General features: G+C 43.2%; 1 protein-coding gene across 4 annotated transcripts in view; it reads right to left on the bottom strand.

The window, feature by feature from the left end:
* The window catches only part of LOC106583274 (uncharacterized), a 31,257-nt gene extending 8,783 nt beyond the window's left edge, over positions 1–22,474 (bottom strand). Inside the window, exons 1-5 of one of the 4 annotated variants that reach the window (XM_014167237.2) lie at positions 22,209–22,474; positions 13,323–13,388; positions 13,065–13,106; positions 12,460–12,621; positions 12,074–12,157 (exon numbers count right to left, since the gene is read on the bottom strand). In XM_014167237.2, coding sequence (XP_014022712.2) covers positions 12,074–12,157; positions 12,460–12,621; positions 13,065–13,106; positions 13,323–13,388; positions 22,209–22,307 — 453 coding nt within the window. In that variant the 5' untranslated portion in view covers positions 22,308–22,474. Of the gene's footprint in view, positions 1–12,073; positions 12,158–12,459; positions 12,622–13,064; positions 13,107–13,322; positions 13,389–22,059 lie in introns of all 4 variants that reach the window. The other 3 variants (XM_014167238.2, XM_014167239.2, XM_014167240.2) reach the window with 3 other exon arrangements.
* Positions 22,475–22,700: the final 226 nt, after the last annotated feature.

The following is a 22,700-nucleotide window of genomic DNA, read 5'->3' as shown; positions in this document are numbered from 1 at the left end:
TCCAAACTCGTCATCAAGCTCGAAACCCTGGGTCTCGACCCCGCCCTGTGCAACTGGGTCCTGGACTTCCTGACGGGCCGCCCCCAGGTGGTGAGGGTAGGTAACAACATCTCCAGCCCGCTCATCCTCAACACTGGGGCCCCACAAGGGTGCGTTCTCAGCCCTCTCCTGTACTCCCTGTTCACCCACGACTGTGTAGCCATGCACACCTCCAACTGAATCATTATGTTTGCAGACGACGCTACAGTGGTAGGCTTGATTACCAACAACGACAAGACGGCCTACAGGGAGGAGGTGAGGGCCCTCGGAGTGTGGTGTCAGGAAAATAATCTCACATTCAATGTCAACAAAACAAAGGAGATGATCGTGGACTTCAGGAAACAGCAGAGGGGGCACCCCCCTATCCACATCGACGGGACAGTAGTGGAGAGGGTAGAAAGTTTTAAGTTCCTCGGTGTACACATCACGGACAAACTGAAATGGTCCAACCACACAGACAGCGAGGAGAAGAAGGCGCAGCAGCGCCTCTTCAACCTCAGGAGGCTGAAGAAATTCGGCTTGTCAACAAAAACACTCACAAACTTTTAGATGCACAATCGAGAGCATCCTGTCGGGCTGTATCACCGCCTGGTACGGCAAATGCTCCGCCCATAACCGTAAGGCTCTCCAGAGGGTAGTGAGGTCTGCACAACGCATCACAGGGGGCAAACTACCTGCCCTCCAGGACACCTACACCCCCCGATGTCACAGGAAGGCCAAAAAGATCATCGAGGACAACAACCACCCGAGCCACTGCCTGTTCACCCTGCTATCATCCAGAAGGCGAGGTGAGTACAGGTGCATCAAAGCAGGGACCGAGAGACTGAAAAACAGCTTCTATCTCAAGGCCATCAGACTGTTAACCTCTTGGGGCTAGGTGGGACGCTAGCGTGCCACCCGTGGTGCACTCCATCAACAGCAGGTGCATTTCAAGAGCGGCAAATTTGAATCCAAATAAATGTCAAAATTCAAATTTTTCAAAAATACAACTATTTTACACCATTTGAAAGATAAACATCTCCTTAATCTAACCACGTTTTACGATTTCAAAAAGGTTTTACGGCGAAAGCATAAATTTAGAGTATGTTAGGACAGTACATTTACAAGAGTTGTGTGTAATGTTTTGTCAAGTCAAAGACAGGGTCACCAAAACCATAAAACCAGCTAAAATGATGCACTAACCTTTTACAATCTCCATCAGATGACACTCCTAGGACATTAAGTTAGACAATGCATGCATTTTTAGTTCTATCAAGTTCATATTTATATCCAAAAACAGCGTTTTACTATGGCATTGATGTTGAGGAAATCGTTTCCTCCAATAACCGGCAGTCAAGTCAGCGTCACAAATTAAATAATTAAAATTAGAAAACATTGGTAAAATATTATATTGTCATTTAAAGAATTATAGATTTACATCTCTTGAACGCAATCAACTTGCCAGATTTAAAAATAACCTTACTGGGAAATCACACTTTGCAATAATCTGAGCACTGCGCCCAGAAAAATACGCGTTGCGATACAGACTAGACGTCATGTTGGGGAGATCTAAAATCGAAAATACTATGTAAATAATCCATTACCTTTGATTCTCTTCATCAGATGTCACTTCCAGGTATCACAGGTCCATAACGAATGTAGTTTTGTTCAAAAAAGCTCATCATTTATGTCCAAAAATCTCTGTCTCGTTAGCACATGATGTAAGCCAGCCGGACTTCTCGTCATGAACGAGGGGAAAAAATATATTTACGTTCGTTCAAACATGTCAAACGTTGTATAGCATAAATCATTAGGGCCTTTTTAACCAGAACATGAATAATATTCAAGGTGGACGAATGCATACTCTTTTATAACGTATTGGAACGAGGGTACCCAACATGAACTCGTGCGCCAGGTGTCTAATGGGACATCATCGTTCCATGGCTCTTGTTCGGTCAGATCTCCCTCCAGAAGACTCAAAACACTTTGTAAAGGCTGGTGACATCTAGTGGAAGCAATAGGAAGTGCCAAAATATTCCTAAACCCCTGTGTTTTTCAATGGGATAGGTTTAAAGTCAATACAACACATCAGGTATCCACTTCCTGTCAGAAAATGTCTCAGGGTTTTGCCTGCCAAATGAGTTCTGTTATACTCACAGACACCATTCAAACAGTTTTAGAAACTTTAGAGTGTTTTCTATCCATATATAATAAGTATATGCATATTCTAGTTACTGGGTAGGATTAGTAACCAGATTAAATCGGGTACATTTTTTTTATCGAGACGTGCAAATGCTGCCCCTAGCCCCAACAGGTTAAACAGCCATCACTAACATTGAGTGGCTGCTGCCAACATACTGACTCAACTCCAGCCACTTTAATAATGGAAAAATTGATGTAATAAATGTATCACTAGCCACTTTAAACAATGCCACTTCATATGTTTACATACCCTGCATTGCTCATCTCATATGTATGTACTGTACTCTATACCATCCAATGCATCTTGCCTACGCCGTTCTATACCATCACTCATTCATATATTTTTTTTATGTACATATTCTTATTCATTCCTTTACACTTGTGTGTATAAGGTAATTGTTGTGACATTGTTAGGTTAGATTACTCGTTGGATATTACTGCATTGTCGGAACTAGAAGCACAAGCATTTCGCTACACTCGTATTAACATCTGCTAACCATGTGTATGTAACAAATAAAATTTGATTTAAAAGTTTTGTCAAGATTGCAAGAAAATCTAAAGCACCACGGATCATCCATTAATTTGTTAAGAAACCCTGTGGCTGCGTTGATCACAAATGAGCTTGTGGGGCATTTAATCCCTAAACAATGCCTGACAGGCAGTGCGGTCTCCCAGGCTGTGTGCGCCCGCAAGACTACAGCCAATCTCACGCAAGAAACAATGCAGCTAACTGGGATAGTCTCGTAAGCTAGGTAGTCTTGTTGGCTAGCTGGCAAGCAAGCGATCTCGTTATCAATGCTGGTTGTTAGCTGCGTTGCATAACTGATATGTGTATAATTAAGAGACACTAAAAGTTTTGTGGATATAAAAATTTGAAGTGGGTGAGCTCCATTCCCGACAGGCTTATTAGATTCAATTTCAGCCTCAGAGGCTGATGTCAGGATGCTGCCTTGCAGGCCATTTTATAGGCAAGGCTCCTTGCTGGCAGATTAGCTGTCAAAGTGCTTTATAGGCAGATGCATACCTGATCCTGCTCTATGCAGCTCCACAGTGGACATGTCATAATACCCATAAAACATAGCGGTGAAACACAGAAATGGTTCCAATCGTTTTTTCCATAGGGGATTTCAGAACCACTTCAAACAAGGTCTGTGTTTCATGTAGGCTTCCCTGCCGTGATGTTTTCATAGAGATTTACACTTATCGGACAACGTAACTTTTATAAATATATCCATCTCTATTAACTCAGATTTGAAAATGGTAATTATCATCAAAGTAGACATCATGCAAGACTACAAATCCTTGCAAGCACCCCATCTATCTTCAGAGTTCGTTCTGCTAGGTGACCTAAACTGGGATATGCTTAACACCCCGGCAGCCCTACAATCTAAACTAGATGCCCTCAATCTTACACAAATTATCAAGGAACACACCAAGTACAACCCTAAATCCGTAAACATGGGCACCCTCATAGATATTATCCTGACCAACTTGCCCTCCATATAAACCTCTGCTGTTTTCAATCAGGATCTCAGCGATCACTGCCTCAATGCCTGCATCTGCTATGGGTCCGCGGTCAAACGACCACCCCTCATCACTGTCAAACGCTCCCTAAAACAGGCCTTTCTAATCGACCTGGCCCGGGAATCCTGGAAGGATATTGACCTCATCCTGTCAGTCGAGGGTGCCTGGTCGTTCTTTAAAAGTAATTTCCTCACCATCTTAAATAAGCATGCCCCTTTCAACAAATGTAGAACTAAGAACAGATATAGCCCTCGGTTCACTCCAGACCCGACTTCCCTTGACCAGCACAAAAAACATCCTGTGGCGGACTGCACTAGCATCGAATAGTCCCCGCGATATGCAACTTTTCAGGGAAATCAGGAACCAATACACGCAGTCAGTCAGGAAAGAAAAGGCTAGCTTTTTCAAACAGAAATTTGCATGTAGCTCTAACTCCAAAAAGTTTTGGGACACTGTAAAGTCCATGGAGAATAAGAGCACCTCCTCCCAGCTGCCCACTGCACTGAGGCTAGGTAACACTGTCACCACCGATAAATCCACGATAATCGAGAATTTCAATAAGCATTTCTCTACGGCTGGCCATGCTTCCCTCCTGGCTACCCCAACCAATCACTGTATTCTTATCGGCAGACTCAACAGCCTTGGTTTCTCAAATGACTGCCTTGCCTGGTGCACCAACTATTTCTCAGACAAAGTTCAGTGTGTCAAATCGGAGGGCCTGTTGTCCGGACCTCTGGAAGGCAGTCTCTATGGGGGTACCACAGGGTTCAATTCTCGGGCCGACTCTTTTCTCTGTATATATCAACGATGTCGCTCTTGCTGCGGGTGATTCCCTGATCCACCACTACGCACACGACACCATTCTGTATACATCTGGCCCTTCTTTGGACACTGTGTTAACCTGTTGGGGCTAGGGGGCAGTATTTGCACGGCCGGATAAAAAAAACGTACCCGATTTAATCTGGTTACTACTCCTGCCCAGTAACTAGAATATGCATATAATTATTGGCTTTGGATAGAAAACACCCTAAAGTTTCTAAAACTGTTTGAATGGTGTCTGTGAGTATAACAGAACTCATTTGGCAGGCCAAAACCTGAGAAGATTCCTTACAGGAAGTGGCCCGTCTGACCATTTCTTGCCCTCCTTGATCATCTCTAACAAATACAGGGGATCTCTGGCATGACGTGACACTTCCTACGGCTCCCATGGGCTCTCAGAAGGCGGGAAAAAGCTGAACGATGTAATTCCATCCCCAGGCTGAAACACATTAGCGCGTTTGGCAAGTGCTCTATCAGAGGGCCATTAGACTGAGGCTCGAGCATGCTTTTACTTTCACTCTCTTTGTAATAAATATAATAATTTCCCGGTCAGAATATTATCGCTTTTTTACAAGAAAAATGGCATAAAAATTGATTTTAAACAGCGGTTGACATGCTTCGAAGTACGGTAATGGAATATTTAGAATTTTTTTGTCACGAAATGTGCCATGCTCGTCACCCTTATTTACCCTTTCGGATAGTGTCTTGAACGCACGAACAAAACGCCGCTATTTGGATATAACAATGGATTATTTGGGACCAAACCAACATTTGTTATTGAAGTAGAAGTCCTGGGAGTGCATTCTGACGAAGAACAGCAAAGGTAATAACATTTTTCTTATAGTAAATCTGACTTTGGTGAGAGCTAAACTTGCTGGGTGTCTAAATAGCTAGCCCTGTGATGCCAGGCTATCTACTTAGAATATTGCAAAATGTGCTTTCACCGAAAAGCTATTTTAAAATCGGACATATCGAGTGCATAAAGGAGTTCTGTATCTATAATTCTTTAAATAATTGTTATGTTTTTTTGTGAACGTTTATCGTGAGTAATTTAGTAAATTCACCGGCAGTGTTCGGTGGGAATGCTAGTCACATGCTAGTCACATGCTAATGTAAAAAGCTGGTTTTTGATATAAATATGAACTTGATTGAACAAAACATGCATGTATAACATAATGTCCTAGGGTTGTCATCTGATGAAGATCATCAAAGGTTAGTGCTGCATTTAGCTGTGGTTTGGGTTTATGTGACATTATATGCTAGCTTGAAAAATGGGTGTCTGATTATTTCTGGCTGGGTACTCTGCTGACATAATCTAATGTTTTGTTTTCGTTGTAAAGCCTTTTTGAAATCGGACAGTGTGGTTAGATTAACAAGAGTCTTGTCTTTAAAATGGTGTAAAATAGTCATATGTTTGAAAAATTGAAGTTTTTGCATTTTTGAGGTATTTGAATATCGCGCCACGGGATTACACTGGCTGTTGAGTAGGTGGGACGCAAACGTCCCACCTAGCCCATAGAGGTTAACGAACCTCCAAACGAGTTTGAATGCCATACAACACTCCTTCCGTGGCCTCCAACTGATCTTAAACACTAGTAAAACCAAATGCATGCTTTTCAACCGCTCTTTGCCCGCCCGACTAGCATCACTACTCTGGAAGGTTCTGACTTAGAATATGTGGACAACTACAAATACGTGTCTGGTTAGACTGTAAACTCTCCTTCCACACTCATTTTAAACATCTCTAATCCAAAATTAAATCTAGAATCGGCGTCCTATTTCGCAATTAAGCCTCGTTCACTCACGCCGCCAAACATACCCTCGTAAAACTGACTATCCTACCGATCCTCGACGATGTCATTTACAAAATAGCTTCCAATACTCTACTCAGCAAACTGGATGCAGTCTATCACAGTGCCACCCGTTTTGTCACCAAAGCACCTTATACCACCCACCACTGCCACCTGTATGCTCTAGTCGGCTGGTCCTCGCTACATATTCGTCGCCAGACCCACTGGCTCCAGGTCATCTAAAAGTCTATGCTAGGTAAAGCTCCGCCTTATCTCAGCTCACTGGTCACGATAACAACACCCACCCGTAGCACGCGCTCCAGCAGGTATATCTTACTGGTCGTCCCCAAAGCCAACACCTGCTTTGGCCGCCTTTCCTTCCAGTTCTCTGCTGCCAATGACTGGAATGAATTGCAAAAAAATAAAAATTAAAAAATTAAAAAATAAATTAAATAAAAATACTAAAAAAATACAAATAAAAATCGCTGAAGCTGGAGACTTATATTTCCCTCACTAACTTTAAACATCAGCTGTCTGATCGCTGCAGCTGTACATAGCCCATCTGTAAATAGCCCACCCAATCTACCTACTTCATCCCCATATTGCTTTTATTTACTTTGCTGCTCTTTTGCACACCAGTATTTCTACTTGCACCTCATCTGCTCATCGATAACTCCAGTGTTAATTTGCTAAACTGTAATTCCGTCGCTACTATGGCCCATTTATTGCCTTACCTCCTCACGCCAGTTGAACACACTGAATATAGACTCTTTTTCTATTGTGTTATTGACTGTATGCTTGTTTATTCCATGTGTAACTCTGTAGTTGTTTGTGTCACACTGCTTTGCTTTATCTTGGTCAGGTCGCAGTTGTAAATGAGAACTTGTTCTCAACTAGCTTACCTGGTTAAATGTATGGTGTCAGAATGCACTGCTGTATTAAAGCAATTCAGAACTTGTTGACATCTGTTGCAGATTCAACGCCAGATTAACTAATTGCAGAATGTATCCACAATCATGAATGAATAAGCATATTTATTTGACAAGAATGCACCTAGTCCTCCATCAATCACATCAAACACCTGAACTCCAGCAATTACATTGCTTTAAAGAAATCAAAATAGCAAACGATGCATAAATATGCCTTGTAAACATAAACATCTGACTTGATGTAATTATATTAATCAATGCCACAAACCTGGGACATAGTAATAATAGTTCATATGGTGCTCTTCTACCAGAGAGTGCACAGATTCTTCTGCTTTTCCATTTTAGAAACTAGATCAGCAAAAATAACAAAATGTAAAACAGCATATTGTGATTTTTGGTGGATGAGTTACAAACGGAGAAACAACTGGATGCATAAGGTAGGTTTAATATAAATACTAGGTCAACTCCAGCAGAATGAGAAACACACTCAACAAGGAAGACATGCCGAAACTCAACTATATCACAAAAGCTTTCTTGTCAATTTAACAGGTCAATGTTGTTGCTATCAATTGTGAGCAGCACATTTACCACTGCATTCAATCTGAACCTCAGAATAAGCAGGAGGCCAGCATTACCAGAGTAAAAATAAGTTGGCAAAAACAGTACACCACAACAAACGTGTTACGGAGTATAGATGTTATCAAATCAGGAGGAGTGAAGGAAGCAGCATAGGGAAAATCAGTGAAGGTAGATGAGATGGAGAGTTCCAAAGTTGAGGGACCATGGGGCATAAAAGGCAGTGTGGAATAAGGGGTAGCTAGAGGGATGGTTGGCCATGGAATAAACATAAGGTTGGGTGCTGGTGTGCTTCTCCATCCCTTATAGGTTGTCACCACAAATATCCCGCCCATGTCCAGTTATACATGAGGTCTCAGCTGGTCCCTCGACATCATTCCGTCTCAGTTGCAGAAATCAAATCGTGGTCAATTTATGTCTGTGAATCACAATTAAAGACAATGAGTGATCACAGCATTTCCACCAATTGAGCCATGCACAATACAACTTAAGCATTGATGACAACATTTTGTTGACAATATGGTTTATACTATGTCTACTGTGTGTGAATGATGGAAGAATCTTATCCCAGCTGTAGGTCCATTTGAGTGTGTGGTCACTTGGGCCTGCACATCAACCAGTACTGGGACCTTTGGAGACTTGGGATGCTTGTTCTCAAAGTGCTGCTTGAATGTCTTCATGTCTGCATCTATAAAAGGTGAAAGACAAAATGGAGGAAGTTAATCTGTGGTTTAGATTGAATTCAAAGTTGACACAAATGATAAACTAAGCAATGTGATGCTACACTACTACACATATGAAAGACTGTACCACACAGGTCAGTACAACAGCCTACAGATGGAGAGGAACCTAAAGGCACATACAGTACCAACCAATACTACTTTCCCGATAGACAGGGCAGGTGTGGACCAGTGCTGCCTTGGCTGTAGTCTTCTGGTCCGCAGCTGCTACCTTCTTCTTAGCAGTCGCCGCGTTGCCCCCCCCCAATTGTACCCGTACTGAATAATGACTTAGAGGGTGTATAAGCTTTTGTTCCAGCCCAGCTCATGCCTGATAATAAATCATAACCTATCGTTGTGATTCGTCATGTTGATCATTTAAGTCAGGTGTTAGGGCTGGGCTGGGACAAAACTCTTCACACACACACACACTCCTGCTCTTCAGGACTTGCTGTAATGACTGAAACAGACCAAAGCAGGTCAAAACAGCTTGCCTAGTTGAGAGGTGATAAGACCTATTGATTCTGGAATACAGAAGGTGCAAATAAGGTTAATAATTATACTTAGGGGCCTTCAGAGTGGAGCAGCAGTCTAAGGCACTGCATCACAGTGCTAGAGGCGTCACTACAGATCCAGGTTCGATCCCGAGCTGTGTCGCAGCCGGCCATGACAGGGAGACCCATGAGGCAGCGCACAATTGGCCCAGCATCATCCGGGTTAGAAGAGGGTTTGGCCGGCTGGGATGTCCTTGTTCCATCTTGCTCTAGCGACTCCTTGTGGCGGCCGGGCGCAGTGCACGCCGACTTTGGTCGCCAGCTGTACGGTGTTTCCTCAGGCGCATTGGTGTGGCCGGCTTCCGAGTTAAGCGGGCAGTGTGTCAAGAAGCAGTGCGGTTTGGCGGGATCGTGTTTCGAGGATGCATGGCTCTCAACCGTCGCCTCGCACGAGTCCGTATGGGAGTTGCAGCGATGGGACAAGACTTTAACTACCAATTGGATATTACGAAATTGGGGAGAAAAAGGGGTAAAAAGTGTATATACACACACTTAAAAAAAACGATTCATTTAAAACCCACCATAGTTGGTAGGACTAAATAAAGTTACATAACCTTCCCTACTAGCTATACTAATGATATGCTGTCTAGAGGGGAAACAGCAAACAGGTCAATGTTTCCTCGCAGTAAAGTACATACACTTGCTAATGATGAGGATGCTAATCAGTCCATCTCTGAAACCTCTAAAAAAGCCAGACCAAAATAATACTGCTAGCTAGGATAGCTGCAAGTCAAGTACTACCCACAGACACAAACAAACATGATCTAGAATTTTAGATAGTGAAACCAAGTTAGCTAGCTAGTTCAGTAGCAAGCTAAACTGTTGGCTTATGAAAGCTTAACTCGTTTTTATGAACTTCTCATGCATTTAAATGGCTAGCCAAAAAGACTGCTAATGTAGACATCTAGCCAGGCTAATAATGCTAACTAGTTAACCATGAGCTAGCTAGCTAGATATCAGGTATGTGTACATTTTTTACTTGCCCAATACAGTTCAGACTTCTTCGTTTAAACAAATTATAAATTACCATATTTAGCTAACATTAGATAGAATCTCAAGATAAACTTACTTTTGCCTCGATTCGGCAGTCTCGTCCAGATCATCATGGCCATGGTAAGTGACGTGAAGCTTGAGACGAGCATTTGTAGTTCTGTATGATAGCCACATAAGCCGCTAATTAACATTTCCTTTTTGGGGGGGTAAATACAATGTGACATTTATCAATATATAGAGCATCCTGATATCAGCCTCTGAGGCTGCTATTGAATCTGATCAGCCTGTCAGGAATGGAGCTCACCCACTCTGTACATTTTTATATTATCCATAAAACATGAAGTGTCCCTTACAATTATACACATATCAGTTATGCAAACTAACAACCGGCAAAGACAACTAGCTAGCTAGCTAGCAAGACTACCTAGCTGGGCCAAGTTAGCTGCATTGTTGCTTGCATGCGATTGGCTGTGGTCCTGGGGGTGGCATACAGCCTGAGAGGGGGCTTAAATCCCCCACAAGCTCTTAGCGCAAGGTAATGGACATTTAGCTTGCTAACCTTCTAATTTATAAACTGAGCTCAAACACGAATGAAAGCATGAAATGTACCATCCATCAGTGTGGCAATCAATAACAACGTATGAGCTGATCCACCGTGGGCTCTGCCGCCTCAACCATACTGCCAATCTATCTTTAGTAAGTACATTCCTATTTATAGAGTTGACCTAGACAAAACAACTTTTGTTAAGTTTAAACCTTTATTTACCTAGGCCTGTCAGTTAAGAACAAATTGTTATTTACAATGAAGGCCTACCCCGGCCAAACCCTAACAATGCTTGGCCAATTGTGCACCACCCTATGGGACTCCCAATCATGGCTGGTTGTGATACAGCCTGGAATCGAACCAGGGTCTGTAGTGATGCCTCTAGCACCGATGCAGTGCCTTAGACTGCTGCGCCACTTGGGAGCCCTAAATGTCAATCATCTCATGGGCGACAAAACAACTTTTGTTATGTAGTGACGATGAAATAAATAAATTGTGATCGACATAAGGGAATACATTTTTGTCCCATATGCCCTCTCTGGACTTTCATAGGTTTGAGGTGGATTATCCCATTTAATTGCAAACAGACGACTCCCTTCTAACCTGCCACAAGCCTCAGTAGCAGATAACAACCAGATAGCTCTGACTTTGCTGATAGCTATTCTGAGGAAAAGTGTATTTACTATGCCTGTGATGTGGTTGTTCCACTTAGTTCGTGTATTCATCTTAAAACAGCTAAGTCGCTCCGGATAAGAGCGTCTACTAAATTACTAAATTGTAAATGTTAAAATATAATGTAAATGTAACCCCGAGTGAAATGTGCTGTTCATTAGAACACAAAATGTACTCCAAATGACATTAGTCAACATCTAGCAAGCATAACACCTTTATCAAACATATCCTTTGGTACAGAACAAATATCTATCAATCATTTACATTGCCCTATTTTAGGAAGGGTAATGTACACACACACTGAGAATAACAGGTATGGTGGGAGGTTGTCCCCCAGGCTTAAATTTCCCAGCAGTGGAAACACTTCATTCTGTCAAGTTCAGCAAAGCACAGAGCCGAGAGAAAGAGAGAACACTCCCCTGACAAAGGAAAGAGATACGCAATAAACCAGAGCTGGCATGAAGGTACTAGTCAGTCTTTATTTTTACATTTTAGTAATTTAGCAGACGCTCTTATCCAGAGCGACTTACAGGAGCAATTAGGGTTGCTCAAGAGCACATACTGTTTTTTCACCTAGTCAGCTCAGGGATTAGATCCAGCGACATTTAGGTTATTGACCCAACACGCTTACCTGCAAGGCTACCTGCCGTGGATATGTCCAAAACCAGGAATCCTGCTGTACGTGCCTCTCTCTGTATGATTATGTAAGTCCCTCCTCCTCATACTTCATTACCTCTTTTAGCCTCTCCACCTCCTGCATCAGAGAGCTGACCATGTCCTCCAACTTCCTGTTGGCTTCTCTCGCTTGCTCCAACTCCTACAAATACAGAAAGACACATCCATTTATGACTCAACGCAGCTGAGGTTTGTGAATTGTTTTAGAGCAGTGATTCTTCAACAGTAGGAAAACCACAGTTGGGTCACAGGAAATAGCACATTCCTACTGGGTTTCTACTATAAACATTGTTTTGCTCCTCCAGGATCTTTTTACATGTTCATTAGATTTTGGTAATTTAGTAGACACTCTTATCCAGAGTGACTTACAGTCAGTGCATTTCACTAAGGTAGGTAAGACAACCATATATCTCAGTCATTGCAAGTGTGTATGACTGGATGTACCATGGTGGCATGGCTGGCCTCTCTCTGAGCCTCGGCCAGCATCTCTTCGGCCCCCTCCAGGGCGTCGTGCAGAATGTCCACCTGGAACAACACAGTCTCCCGCTGCAGCTCCAGCCCACGGAGCTCTTGCAACATCTCGTCGTAGCTCGCCTGCAGATCAAGCTGACAAACACAGGCATATCCGTGGGAAGATCCAATTAGTCATCGCGCTCCCAACAAACACAGGTATGGCAGTGCGCAGCTTCATCTAGTCACACTAACAACAATACTGGTATAATTAACATGTAATTTGATATTCAACTGTTGGATATTGCTTCATGGAAATGTAATTGTTTTGATAGCTATTGCTGGTCTATGGTCCTTATTTGAGTCATACCAGGTTTTCTTTATACAGCAACAAGTTGCTGGCATAACAACACATAATTGCACTGGAGCTAAATTCTTTATTCCTGGGTTATTTTGTGGGAGTTTCATAAAGAGTGTGCACCCTCTGAATATGCAGCACAGGAAGTGAGAAGGTTTGACATCCAGTACAACTGGTTATACTGATCAAATATGACAAAAGGTATTGTGAATGTTTTTTTAAAGCTTGCGCAGATAATCACCATCTCAGGGAGTTCCATCATTAGTTCTTGATCCTCAGACTGCTGGAGGGAACAAGACAAAGAGAAAGGTCAACAACACTCAAACAAGTAATATAATAAGTTCTAGCATACTCTTAGTATGGTTCATAGCACAGATAGAATCAGAGGTAATCATGTTGTTTCAATGTCAGATCAGTGTAGGGCTGCCCTGTGGGGAATATGGTGCCATTTGGGACACATACTAAATACCAGTAGCTTCATCCATTGCTCTTACTATACCTGACTCCCACTTCTCCTCTCGAGGGTCCCCCCTCTGCGTGTCAGACGCCTGGCCGAACTCTCCGTCTTACAAAATAACAAAAGACATATCAGACAGAGCCAAAATAATAATAATAATAATGTCTACAAAGCATGTGGGAATATCTGTTTGCATACTTTTTACATTGTTCCCACATCCCATAGTCAGCTGGTAGACACAGGAAAAGTTTCCTAATATTGAGCTGCACCCCCTTTTGCCCTCAGAACAGCCTCAGTTCATCGGGGCATGGACTCTACAAGGTGTCGAAAGCGTTCCACAGGGATGCTGGTCAGGTTTTCTGGTAAATGCCGGCTTTTGGCAGATAAAAAAATGAAATGCCTATAAATAAAACTGTTTCCGGCCAAATGGCAAAATTGTTTTTTATTCATTGATGGAAATACAAGTCAATGTACTCCAACTTCAAAAGCAAATATACTTCATAGGCTAATAAATTCTCACGCTGCTTGAAAATTAGTGTCGGGTGCGTTTCTATTTTTACTCACGCAAAAGACACGAGGTCCTCATAAGGGACCACAGCTAAGTGTACCCTGACTGGGGGAAAATTGGCAAAGATTGTGTTGATTATCCCCGTTTCCAATGTGCCTGCCAAGAGGGGATTCTTTCGCCAAAACAGAGTAAAAACGGCCTTGAGGACAAAGTGACAAGGCTGATGGGCATAGCAAGCTGCTCCAAGGAGTTGGACCGTTTTGAATTCCTGACAGCTCACTTTGAGCAGACCAAGGTCTGCCGCAAACGCAAGTAAATTAGAGGAAAATTATTGTGTTCATCTCGCTTGGTCCAAGCAGTTATGCTACAGCCCTAGGCAAGATCACCAAATGCCGCCCATGTGTAATGTATAGTATAAAGATATGGAATGGATTAATAGACTAGAGTAATGATGTGTATTTCAGTTGAGCTTCTTCAGTAGCACTTGCAAACTAAACATCATTGCCAACTATTTACGTCGGACAGTTACAATCACTAGGCAGCCAACTGCCTACAGTAGGAAACAGAGTTGTTATCAATAAGCCATGTATATCACACATGACAGGTGCTTTCATAAATGCACGGCGCGGGCCTAGTTTCACAGGAGCATTGTAAAATAAGCTCGCTCTCAATGAACCAGCTGAATTTAGTTTATTTACATATCGAATTTGATTGTCCAACATCAGTTTTATAATTTCTTCATTTTGTAGCCACCAAAGAGTGTCCTCTTTCCACTGCTGTGGTGCTGAATCGCAGGGGGAAGGGGGAGTGGGGCAGGCCAGCCATGGCTAGAAGGGACCCCGTTTTTTTTGTTGCATTTTAACTAACCTTAACCTAATTTTCCTAACCTGCTACGTTAATTCTTGCAAATAACATTATACAAATATATAATTTATGATTTATAGCAGGGATGACGACGCAACGGATAACGTTTTCAATAAAACTTGTAATTTTGGTACAAGAACAATGTTCAACTTTACAGGCTAAATTCTATTCTGTTAAAATGAATTACAATAATCTAAATGTGATTTTGAGCACAGTGGGTGGACGCCCTAACGCGTTATGCACCCAATGCATATGGGTATCTGGCAAATTTCTCAAATGTCCGGCAAATTAAAATCTGTCCAGTCACGTTGCCCGGCGCCGTATTTTCCTAACGGAAACCTTGATGCTAGCCCATGTTGACTCTAATGCTTCCCACAGTTGTGACAAGTTGGCTGGATGTACTTTGGTTGGTGGACCCTTATTGAATAACATGGAAAACTTGAGCATGAAAAACCCAGCAGCGTTGCAGTGATTGACACAAACCGGTGCTCCTGGCACCTACTGCCATACCCCGTTCAAAGGCACTTAAATATTTTGTCTCATCCATTCAACCTCAATGGCACACATACTGTACACAATCTGTCTCAAGGCTTAAAAATCCTTCTTTAACCCGTCTCCTCCCCTTCATCTACACTGATTGATGTGGAATTAACACTTGCTAAGGTATGAAGTCTTCTGTGATGGTCAATCTAATGAGTGGTCTACCCACTGTTACTGAATATTAGCATTTCAGCGAAAGGCTTGACAATGATGCCGGAGGATTGTTTTACAGATGGATTCATGAATGAAGCGCAATCAAATGAGTGGGCTATTGCAATTGTATAATAGCCTATGGGTAAATCCATTTCAATTAAAATTAGGTTGACAGCACCCCTTTTGATTTGAACGAAAAGTTCCATACATATTTGCCCATTGTAGAAGTGCTCAGAAAATGACTTTTTGGACCTGAATGCCAAACATTCAAGAGATAAAGATGCTTAAAGTTTACCCATTTTGCATACCCCACAATACCATGAGACATTCATGTCTTCATCACTGGAAAAGATAAATGGATAAATTGTCTTCTTTTTTTACCTTAACCACAATTTTCAAAAATATGTGTAAACTTATTTTTTTCATATTTTACATAATTCAAATTAAAGTTTGTATTCAGCGCACGAGACAACAGGTTACACAGGACAACAGGTCACCTTACAGCGAAATGCGTACTTCCAGGCTCTAATCAATAGCGCAAAAAAGGTATTAGGTGAACAATAGGTAAGTAAAGAAATAAAACACTAAAAAGACAGGCTATATACAGTAGCGAGGCTACATACAGACACCGGTTAGTCAGGCTGATTGAGGTAGTATGTGCATGTAGATATGGTTAAAGTGACTATGCATATATGATGAACAGAGAGTAGCAGTAGCGTAAGAGGGGTTGGCGGGTGGTGGGACACAATGCAGATAGCCCGGTTAGCCACTGTGCGGGAGCACTGGTTGGTCGGCCCAATTGAGGTAGTATGTACATGAATGTATAGTTAAAGTGACTATGCATATAAACAGAGAGTAGCAGCAGCCTAAAAAGAGGGGTTGGGGGGGGGGGCACACAATGAAAATAGTCCGGGTAGCCATTTCATTACCTGTTCAGGAGTCTTATGGCTTGGGGGTAAAAACTGTTGAGAAGCATTTTTGTCCTAGACTTGGCATTCTGGTACCACTTGCCATGCGGTAGTAGAGAGAACAGTCTATGACTGGGGTGGCTGGGGTCTTTGACAATTTTTAGGGCCTTCCTCTGACACCGCCTGGTATAGAGGTCCTGGATGGCAGGCAGCTTAGCCTGGGCCGTACGCACTACTGGGCCGTACGCACTACCCTCTGTATTGCTTTGCGGTCAGAGGCCGAGCAATTGCCGTTGCAGCTGTAGAACCTTTTGAGGATCTCAGGACCCATGCCAAATCTTTTTAGTTTCCTGAGGGGGAATAGGCTTTGTTGTGCCCTCTTCACGACTGCCTTGGTGTGTTCGGACCATTCTAGTTTGTTGTTGATATGGACACCAAGGAACTTGAAGCTCTCAACTTGCTCCACTACAGCCCCATCGATGAGAATGGGGGCGTGCTCGGTGCTCCTTTTCCTGTAGTCCACAATAATCTCCTTAGTCTTGGTTACGTTGAGGGATAGGTTGTTATTCTGGCACTACCCGGCCAGGTGTCTGACTTCCTCCCTATAGGCTGTCTCGTCGTTGATCAGGTCTACCACTGTCGTGTCATCTACAAACTTAATGATGGTGTTGGAGTTGTGCCTGGCCATGCAGTCATGGGTGAACAGGGAGTACAGGAGGGGACTGAGCACGCACCACTGGGGAGCTCCACTGTTGAGGATCAGTGTGGCAGATGTGTTGCTACCTACCCTCACCACCTGGGGCGGCCTGTCAGGAAGTCCATGATCCAGTTGCAGAGGGAGGTGTTTAGTCCCAGGGTCCTCAGTTTATTGATGAGCTTTGAGGGCACTATGGTGTTGAATGCTGAGCTGTAGTCAATGAACGGTATTTTCACATAGGTGTTCCTTTTGTCCAGGTGGGAAAGGGCTGTGTGGAGTGCAATAGAGATTGCATCATCTGTGGATCTGTTTGGACGGTGTGCAAATTGGAGTGGGTCTAGGGTTTCTGGGATAATGGTGTTGATGTGAGCCATTACCAACCTTTCAAAGCACTTTGTGGCTACGGACGTGAGTTCTACGGGTCTGTAGTCATTTAGGCAGGTTACCTTTGTGTTCTTAGGCACAGGGACTATGGTGGTCTGCTTGAAACATGTTGGCATTACAGACTCAATCAGGGACATGTTGAAAATGTCAGTGAAGACACCTGCCAGTTGGTCAGCACATGCCCGGAGCACACGTCCTGGTAATCCGTCTGGCCCCGCAGCCTTGTGTATGTTGACCTGTTAAAAGGTCTTACAAACGTCGGCTACAGAGAGCGTGATCACACAGTCTCCTGGAACAGCTAATTGAAGGTTTTTGTGTTGTGCCCGCCATCGGTTGAGACAACATGCTCTTGAATAGAGGGTGGGTGTCATGGTTTGGCTGATAAATCTACTAAAATGTGAATATGTATGCGGATGACTCAGCACTATACACGTCAGCTACTACAGCGACTGAAATGACTGCAACACTCAACAAAGAGCTGCAGTTAGTTCCAAGGTGGGTGGCCAGGAATAAGTTATCCCTAAATATTTCTAAAACTAAAAGCATTATATTTGGAACAAAACTCACTAAACCCTAAACCTCAACTAAATCTTGTAATAAATAATATCGAAATTGAGCAAGTTGAGATGACTAAACTGCTTGGAGTAACCCTGATTGTAAACTGTCATGTTCAAAACATATTGATGCAGTAGTAGCTAAGATGGGAACAGGGCTCCGGGCAGCCGAGTGGAAATGGAGGAAAACTCGCCTCCCTGCGGACCTGGCATCCTTTCACTCCCTCCTCTCTACATTTTCCTCTTCTGTCTCTGCTGCTAAAGCCACTTTCTACCACTCTAAATTCCAAGCATCTGCCTCTAACCCTAGGAAGCTCTTTGCCACCTTCTCCTCCCTCCTGAACCCTCCTCCCCCTCCTCCCTCTCGGCGGATGACTTCGTCAACCATTTTGAAAAGAAGGTCGACGACATCCGATCCTCGTTTGCTAAGTCAAACGACACCGCTGGTCCTGCTCACACTGCCCTACCCTGTGCTTTGACCTCTTTCTCCCCTCTCTCCCCAGATGAAATCTCGCGTCTTGTGACGGCCCGGCTGCCTAACAACCTGCCCGCTTGACCCTATCCCCTCCTCTCTTCTCCAGACCATTTCCGGAGACCTTCTCCCTTACCTCACCTCGCTCATCAACTCATCCTTGACCGCTGGCTACGTCCCTTCCGTCTTCAAGAGAGCGAGAGTTGCACCCCTTCTGAAAAAACCTACACTCGATCCCTCCGATGTCAACAACTACAGACCAGTATCCCTTCTTTCTTTTCTCTCCAAAACTCTTGAACGTGCCGTCCTTGGCCAGCTCTCCTGCCATCTCTCTCAGAATGACCTTCTTGATCCAAATCAGTCAGGTTTCAAGGCTGGTCATTCAACTGAGACTGCTCTTCTCTGTGTCACGGAGGCTCTCCGCACTGCTAAAGCTAACTCTCTCTCCTCAGGTCTAGAAGGATGAGAGCAATCTGCTGCCTTTGATACTGTGAACCATCAGATCCTCCTCTCCACCCTCTCCGAGTTGGGCATCTCCGGCGCGGCCCACGCTTGGATTGCGAGAATCTGTCTCCGCACCACGTGCGCTCACCACTGGTGTCCCCCAGGGCTCTGATCTAGGCCCTCTCCTATTCTCGCTATACACCAAGTCACTTGGCTCTGTCATATACTCACATGGTCTCTCCTATCATTGCTATGCAGACGACACACAATTAATCTTCTCCTTTCCCCCTTCTGATAACCAGGTGGCGAATCGCATCTCTGCATGTCTGGCAGACATATCAGTGTGGATGACGGATCACCACCTCAAGCTGAACCTCAGCAAGACGGAGCTGCTCTTCCTCCCGGGGAAGGACTGCCCGTTCCATGATCTCGCCATCACGGTTGACAACTCCATTGTGTCCTCCTCCCAGAGTGCTAAGAACCTTGGCGTGACCCTGGACAACACCCTGTCGTTCTCCACTAACATCAAGGCGGTGACCCGATCCTGTAGGTTCATGCTCTACAACATTCGCAGAGTACGACCCTGCCTCACACAGGAAGCGGCGCAGGTCCTAATCCAGGCACTTGTCATCTCCCGTCTGGATTACTGCAACTCGCTGTTGGCTGGGCTCCCTGCCTGTGCCATTAAACCCCTACAACTCATCTAGAACGCCGCAGCCCGTCTGGTGTTCAACCTTCCCAAGTTCTCTCACGTCACCCCGCTCCTCCGCTCTCTCCACTGGCTTCCAGTTGAAGCTCACATCTGCTACAAGACCATGGTGCTTGCCTACTGAGCTGTGAGGGGAACGGCACCTCCGTACCTTCAGGCTCTGATCAGGCCCTACACCCAAACAAGGGCACTGCGTTCATCCACCTCTGGCCTGCTCGCCTCCCTACCTCTGAGGAAGCACAGTTCCCGCTCAGCCCAGTCAAAACTGTTCGCTGCTCTGGCACCCCAATGGTGGAACAAGCTCCCTCACGACGCCAGGACAGCGGAGTCAATCACCACCTTCCGGAGACACCTGAAACCCCACCTCTTCAAGGAATACCTAGGATAGCATAAAGTAATCCTTCTACCCCCCCCCCCCCTTAAAAGATTTAGATGCACTATTGTAAAGTGGTTGTTCCACTGGATATCATAAGGTGAATGCACCAATTTGTATGTCGCTCTGGATAAGAGCGTCTGCTAAATGACTTAAATGTAATGGGGAGAAGTCTGTCTATAATAAAGCGATGCTCTGCCTTCTTAACAACACTATCAATAAGGCAAGTCCTACAGCCCCTAGTTTTGTCTTACCTTGACTACTGTTCAGTCGTGTGGTCAGGTGCCACAAAAAAGGACGTAGGAAAATTGCAATTGGCTCAGAAGAGGGCAGCACGGCTGGCCCTTGGATGTACACAGAGAGCTAATATTAATAATATTCATTTCAATCTCCCCTGGATCAAAGTGGAGGAGAGAATGACTTCATCACTACTTTTATTTATGAGAGGTATTTACATGTTGAATGCACCGAGCTGTCTGTCTAAACTACTGGCACACAGCTCGGACACCCATGCATACCCCACAAGAGGCCTCTTCACAATCCCCTAGTCCAGAACAGACTATGGGAGGCACACAGGACTACATAGAGCCATGACTACATGGAACTCTATTCCACATCAGGTAACTGATGCAAGCAGTAAAATTAGATTTTAAAAAACAGTTACAAAAAACACCTTATGGAACAGCAGGGACTGTGAAGCAACACAAACATTGGCACAGACACGATAACATACGCACTATAAGTAGACATGGATTTAGTACTGTAGATATGTGGTAGTGGTGGAGTAAGGGCCTGAGGGCACACAGCGTGTTGTGAAATCTGTGAATGTATTGTAATGTTTTTAAAATGGTATAAACTGCCTTCATTTTGCTGGACCCCAGTAAGAATAGCTGCTGCTTTGGCAGCAGCTAAATGGGGATTCATAATAAATACAAATATACATTTGAAATTTAAACTTTCAAATAGTACCGCAAAGATGAGAATGTTGACTTTAATGGGAATATTTGTTTTAAATCATACTGGCAATCCTCCATAGGAAACCTAATGCAATCATAGAAATATAGATAATAGAATACACATTACCATTTAAGTTAACATTCAACAGTGGATGGACTGGCGGTCATCTTTGTGGTAATAATTAAAAGTTACAATTTTAATTCAATGGTGTACTAGCTAAATTGCAGTGGTCTGAAGGGATAGGTCCATTCTATTAATTATATTTCTATGATTGAAATGCCACCCACCCTGTATTCAAGAGCATGTTGTGTCTCAACCAATGGCAGGCACAACAAACTCAAATGATGTGAAATAGGGTCTAAGCTACAACATATGTGAATATGAAAACAATCAGAAATCAGTTTTTAGATAATTGACATTAAAGGTTTAAAATTAAAAAAAAATCAATAAATAATAAAATAGTTTGAAAACATTTATATCAAACTCAACCATTATCTTTTCCAGTAATGAAGACATGGATGTCTATGGTATGGAGGGGTATGCAAAATGGGTCAACTTTGAGCACATTTATTTCGTGAATGTTTTGTCATTCAGGTCCAAAAAGCGACTTTCTAACCACTTCCATGGACAGACATGTATGGAATGTTTTGTTTAAATCAAAAGGGATGCTGTCAAAAAAGTGATTGAATTAAAATGGATTTTGCCTACCCTTAGGCTACATATCAACACAATTTGGCAAACCTCTAGGTCCAGTTCTCATGGACTGTAAGTTTACTGTACCAATGATTAAAAAAAAAACTTATGATGAACCACTGATGACTGAATTCTAACTACATTAGTCATGCAATGTCAATGTGTCATCCCTATTCTATGCATACTGTAACGAAGTAGCCATTCTGTTTCACTTGTGCCCTAACGGGAGACACTAAGGTTAGTCAGAGATTAGAAGCCATTTCTCTGGTGTTTTAACTAACTAGCTAAACGTAAAGCCATTTGAAGGCAATTCAGTTGTTGGTAGGCTGGCTACAATGTAACACTGCTCGAAAGGAAGTCATTGTAACAATGTTAACGTTTTCCGTCAGTGACCTTGAAACAATGTAAAACCGCATGCTACAGTAACATTGGGGTGAGAGTCTAAATGAAAATCAGTAGGCTACACAAGAGTAAAAAAACAAAGTAAACATCTTAAAAATATAAAACACATGCAGTGGCTTACTGTAACGCTCGAGGATGAATCTTGTCGACTGTAGCCTAGTAATGTCAAATTAGACTCTATAAAAGTAGATAATAGCCTACAGATAATAGACTGCATGACTCTTGTAAATGTCGCAATATACAATCGCGACGTGATTGCTCGACGCTCACCTCTTTGATAATGTTGCGAAGTGACTCGTCCTCACTCACTCCCCGAGAAAGCGTCCTTTTTATCGGCGACCCGATTCTTTCCAAAGTCCCGGAATGCATTTTTATAGTAACCTACGATACACAAAAAATAAAAATCATTTTCTTAAGAACTAGATGACATGAGTACTGTAGTCAACGAGTAATGTTTTGTTTTGTGCGGATGAAGGGATCGCGACAGAATGAACTGACGCCCAGATTGTGGGCGGAATGTTTTTTTCTCTGGGTTGCCTCCCAATGACGTACATAAACCTTGGATTGCTGTTCCCCACAGTATGTTTTGGACACAGAGGCTATGAAACCTATGGTCGGCTGTATTGGCACTCCTCAGAAAAGCAGTCTTCCATAGAAATGAATGGAATTCTACAGTATTTCATTTTAATGTTTCAAGGACAAAATTACATGTATGCAAGTATTTTTGTTGTTGTAGTGGAGACAGTAAAATTATACTTGAAG

Source organism: Salmo salar, chromosome ssa22, assembly GCF_905237065.1.
Source record: "Salmo salar chromosome ssa22, Ssal_v3.1, whole genome shotgun sequence".
Lineage (NCBI taxonomy): Eukaryota > Metazoa > Chordata > Actinopteri > Salmoniformes > Salmonidae > Salmo > Salmo salar.
Note: the sequence above shows the minus strand (reverse complement) of the source record. Positions and strands in the feature narration are given on the sequence as shown.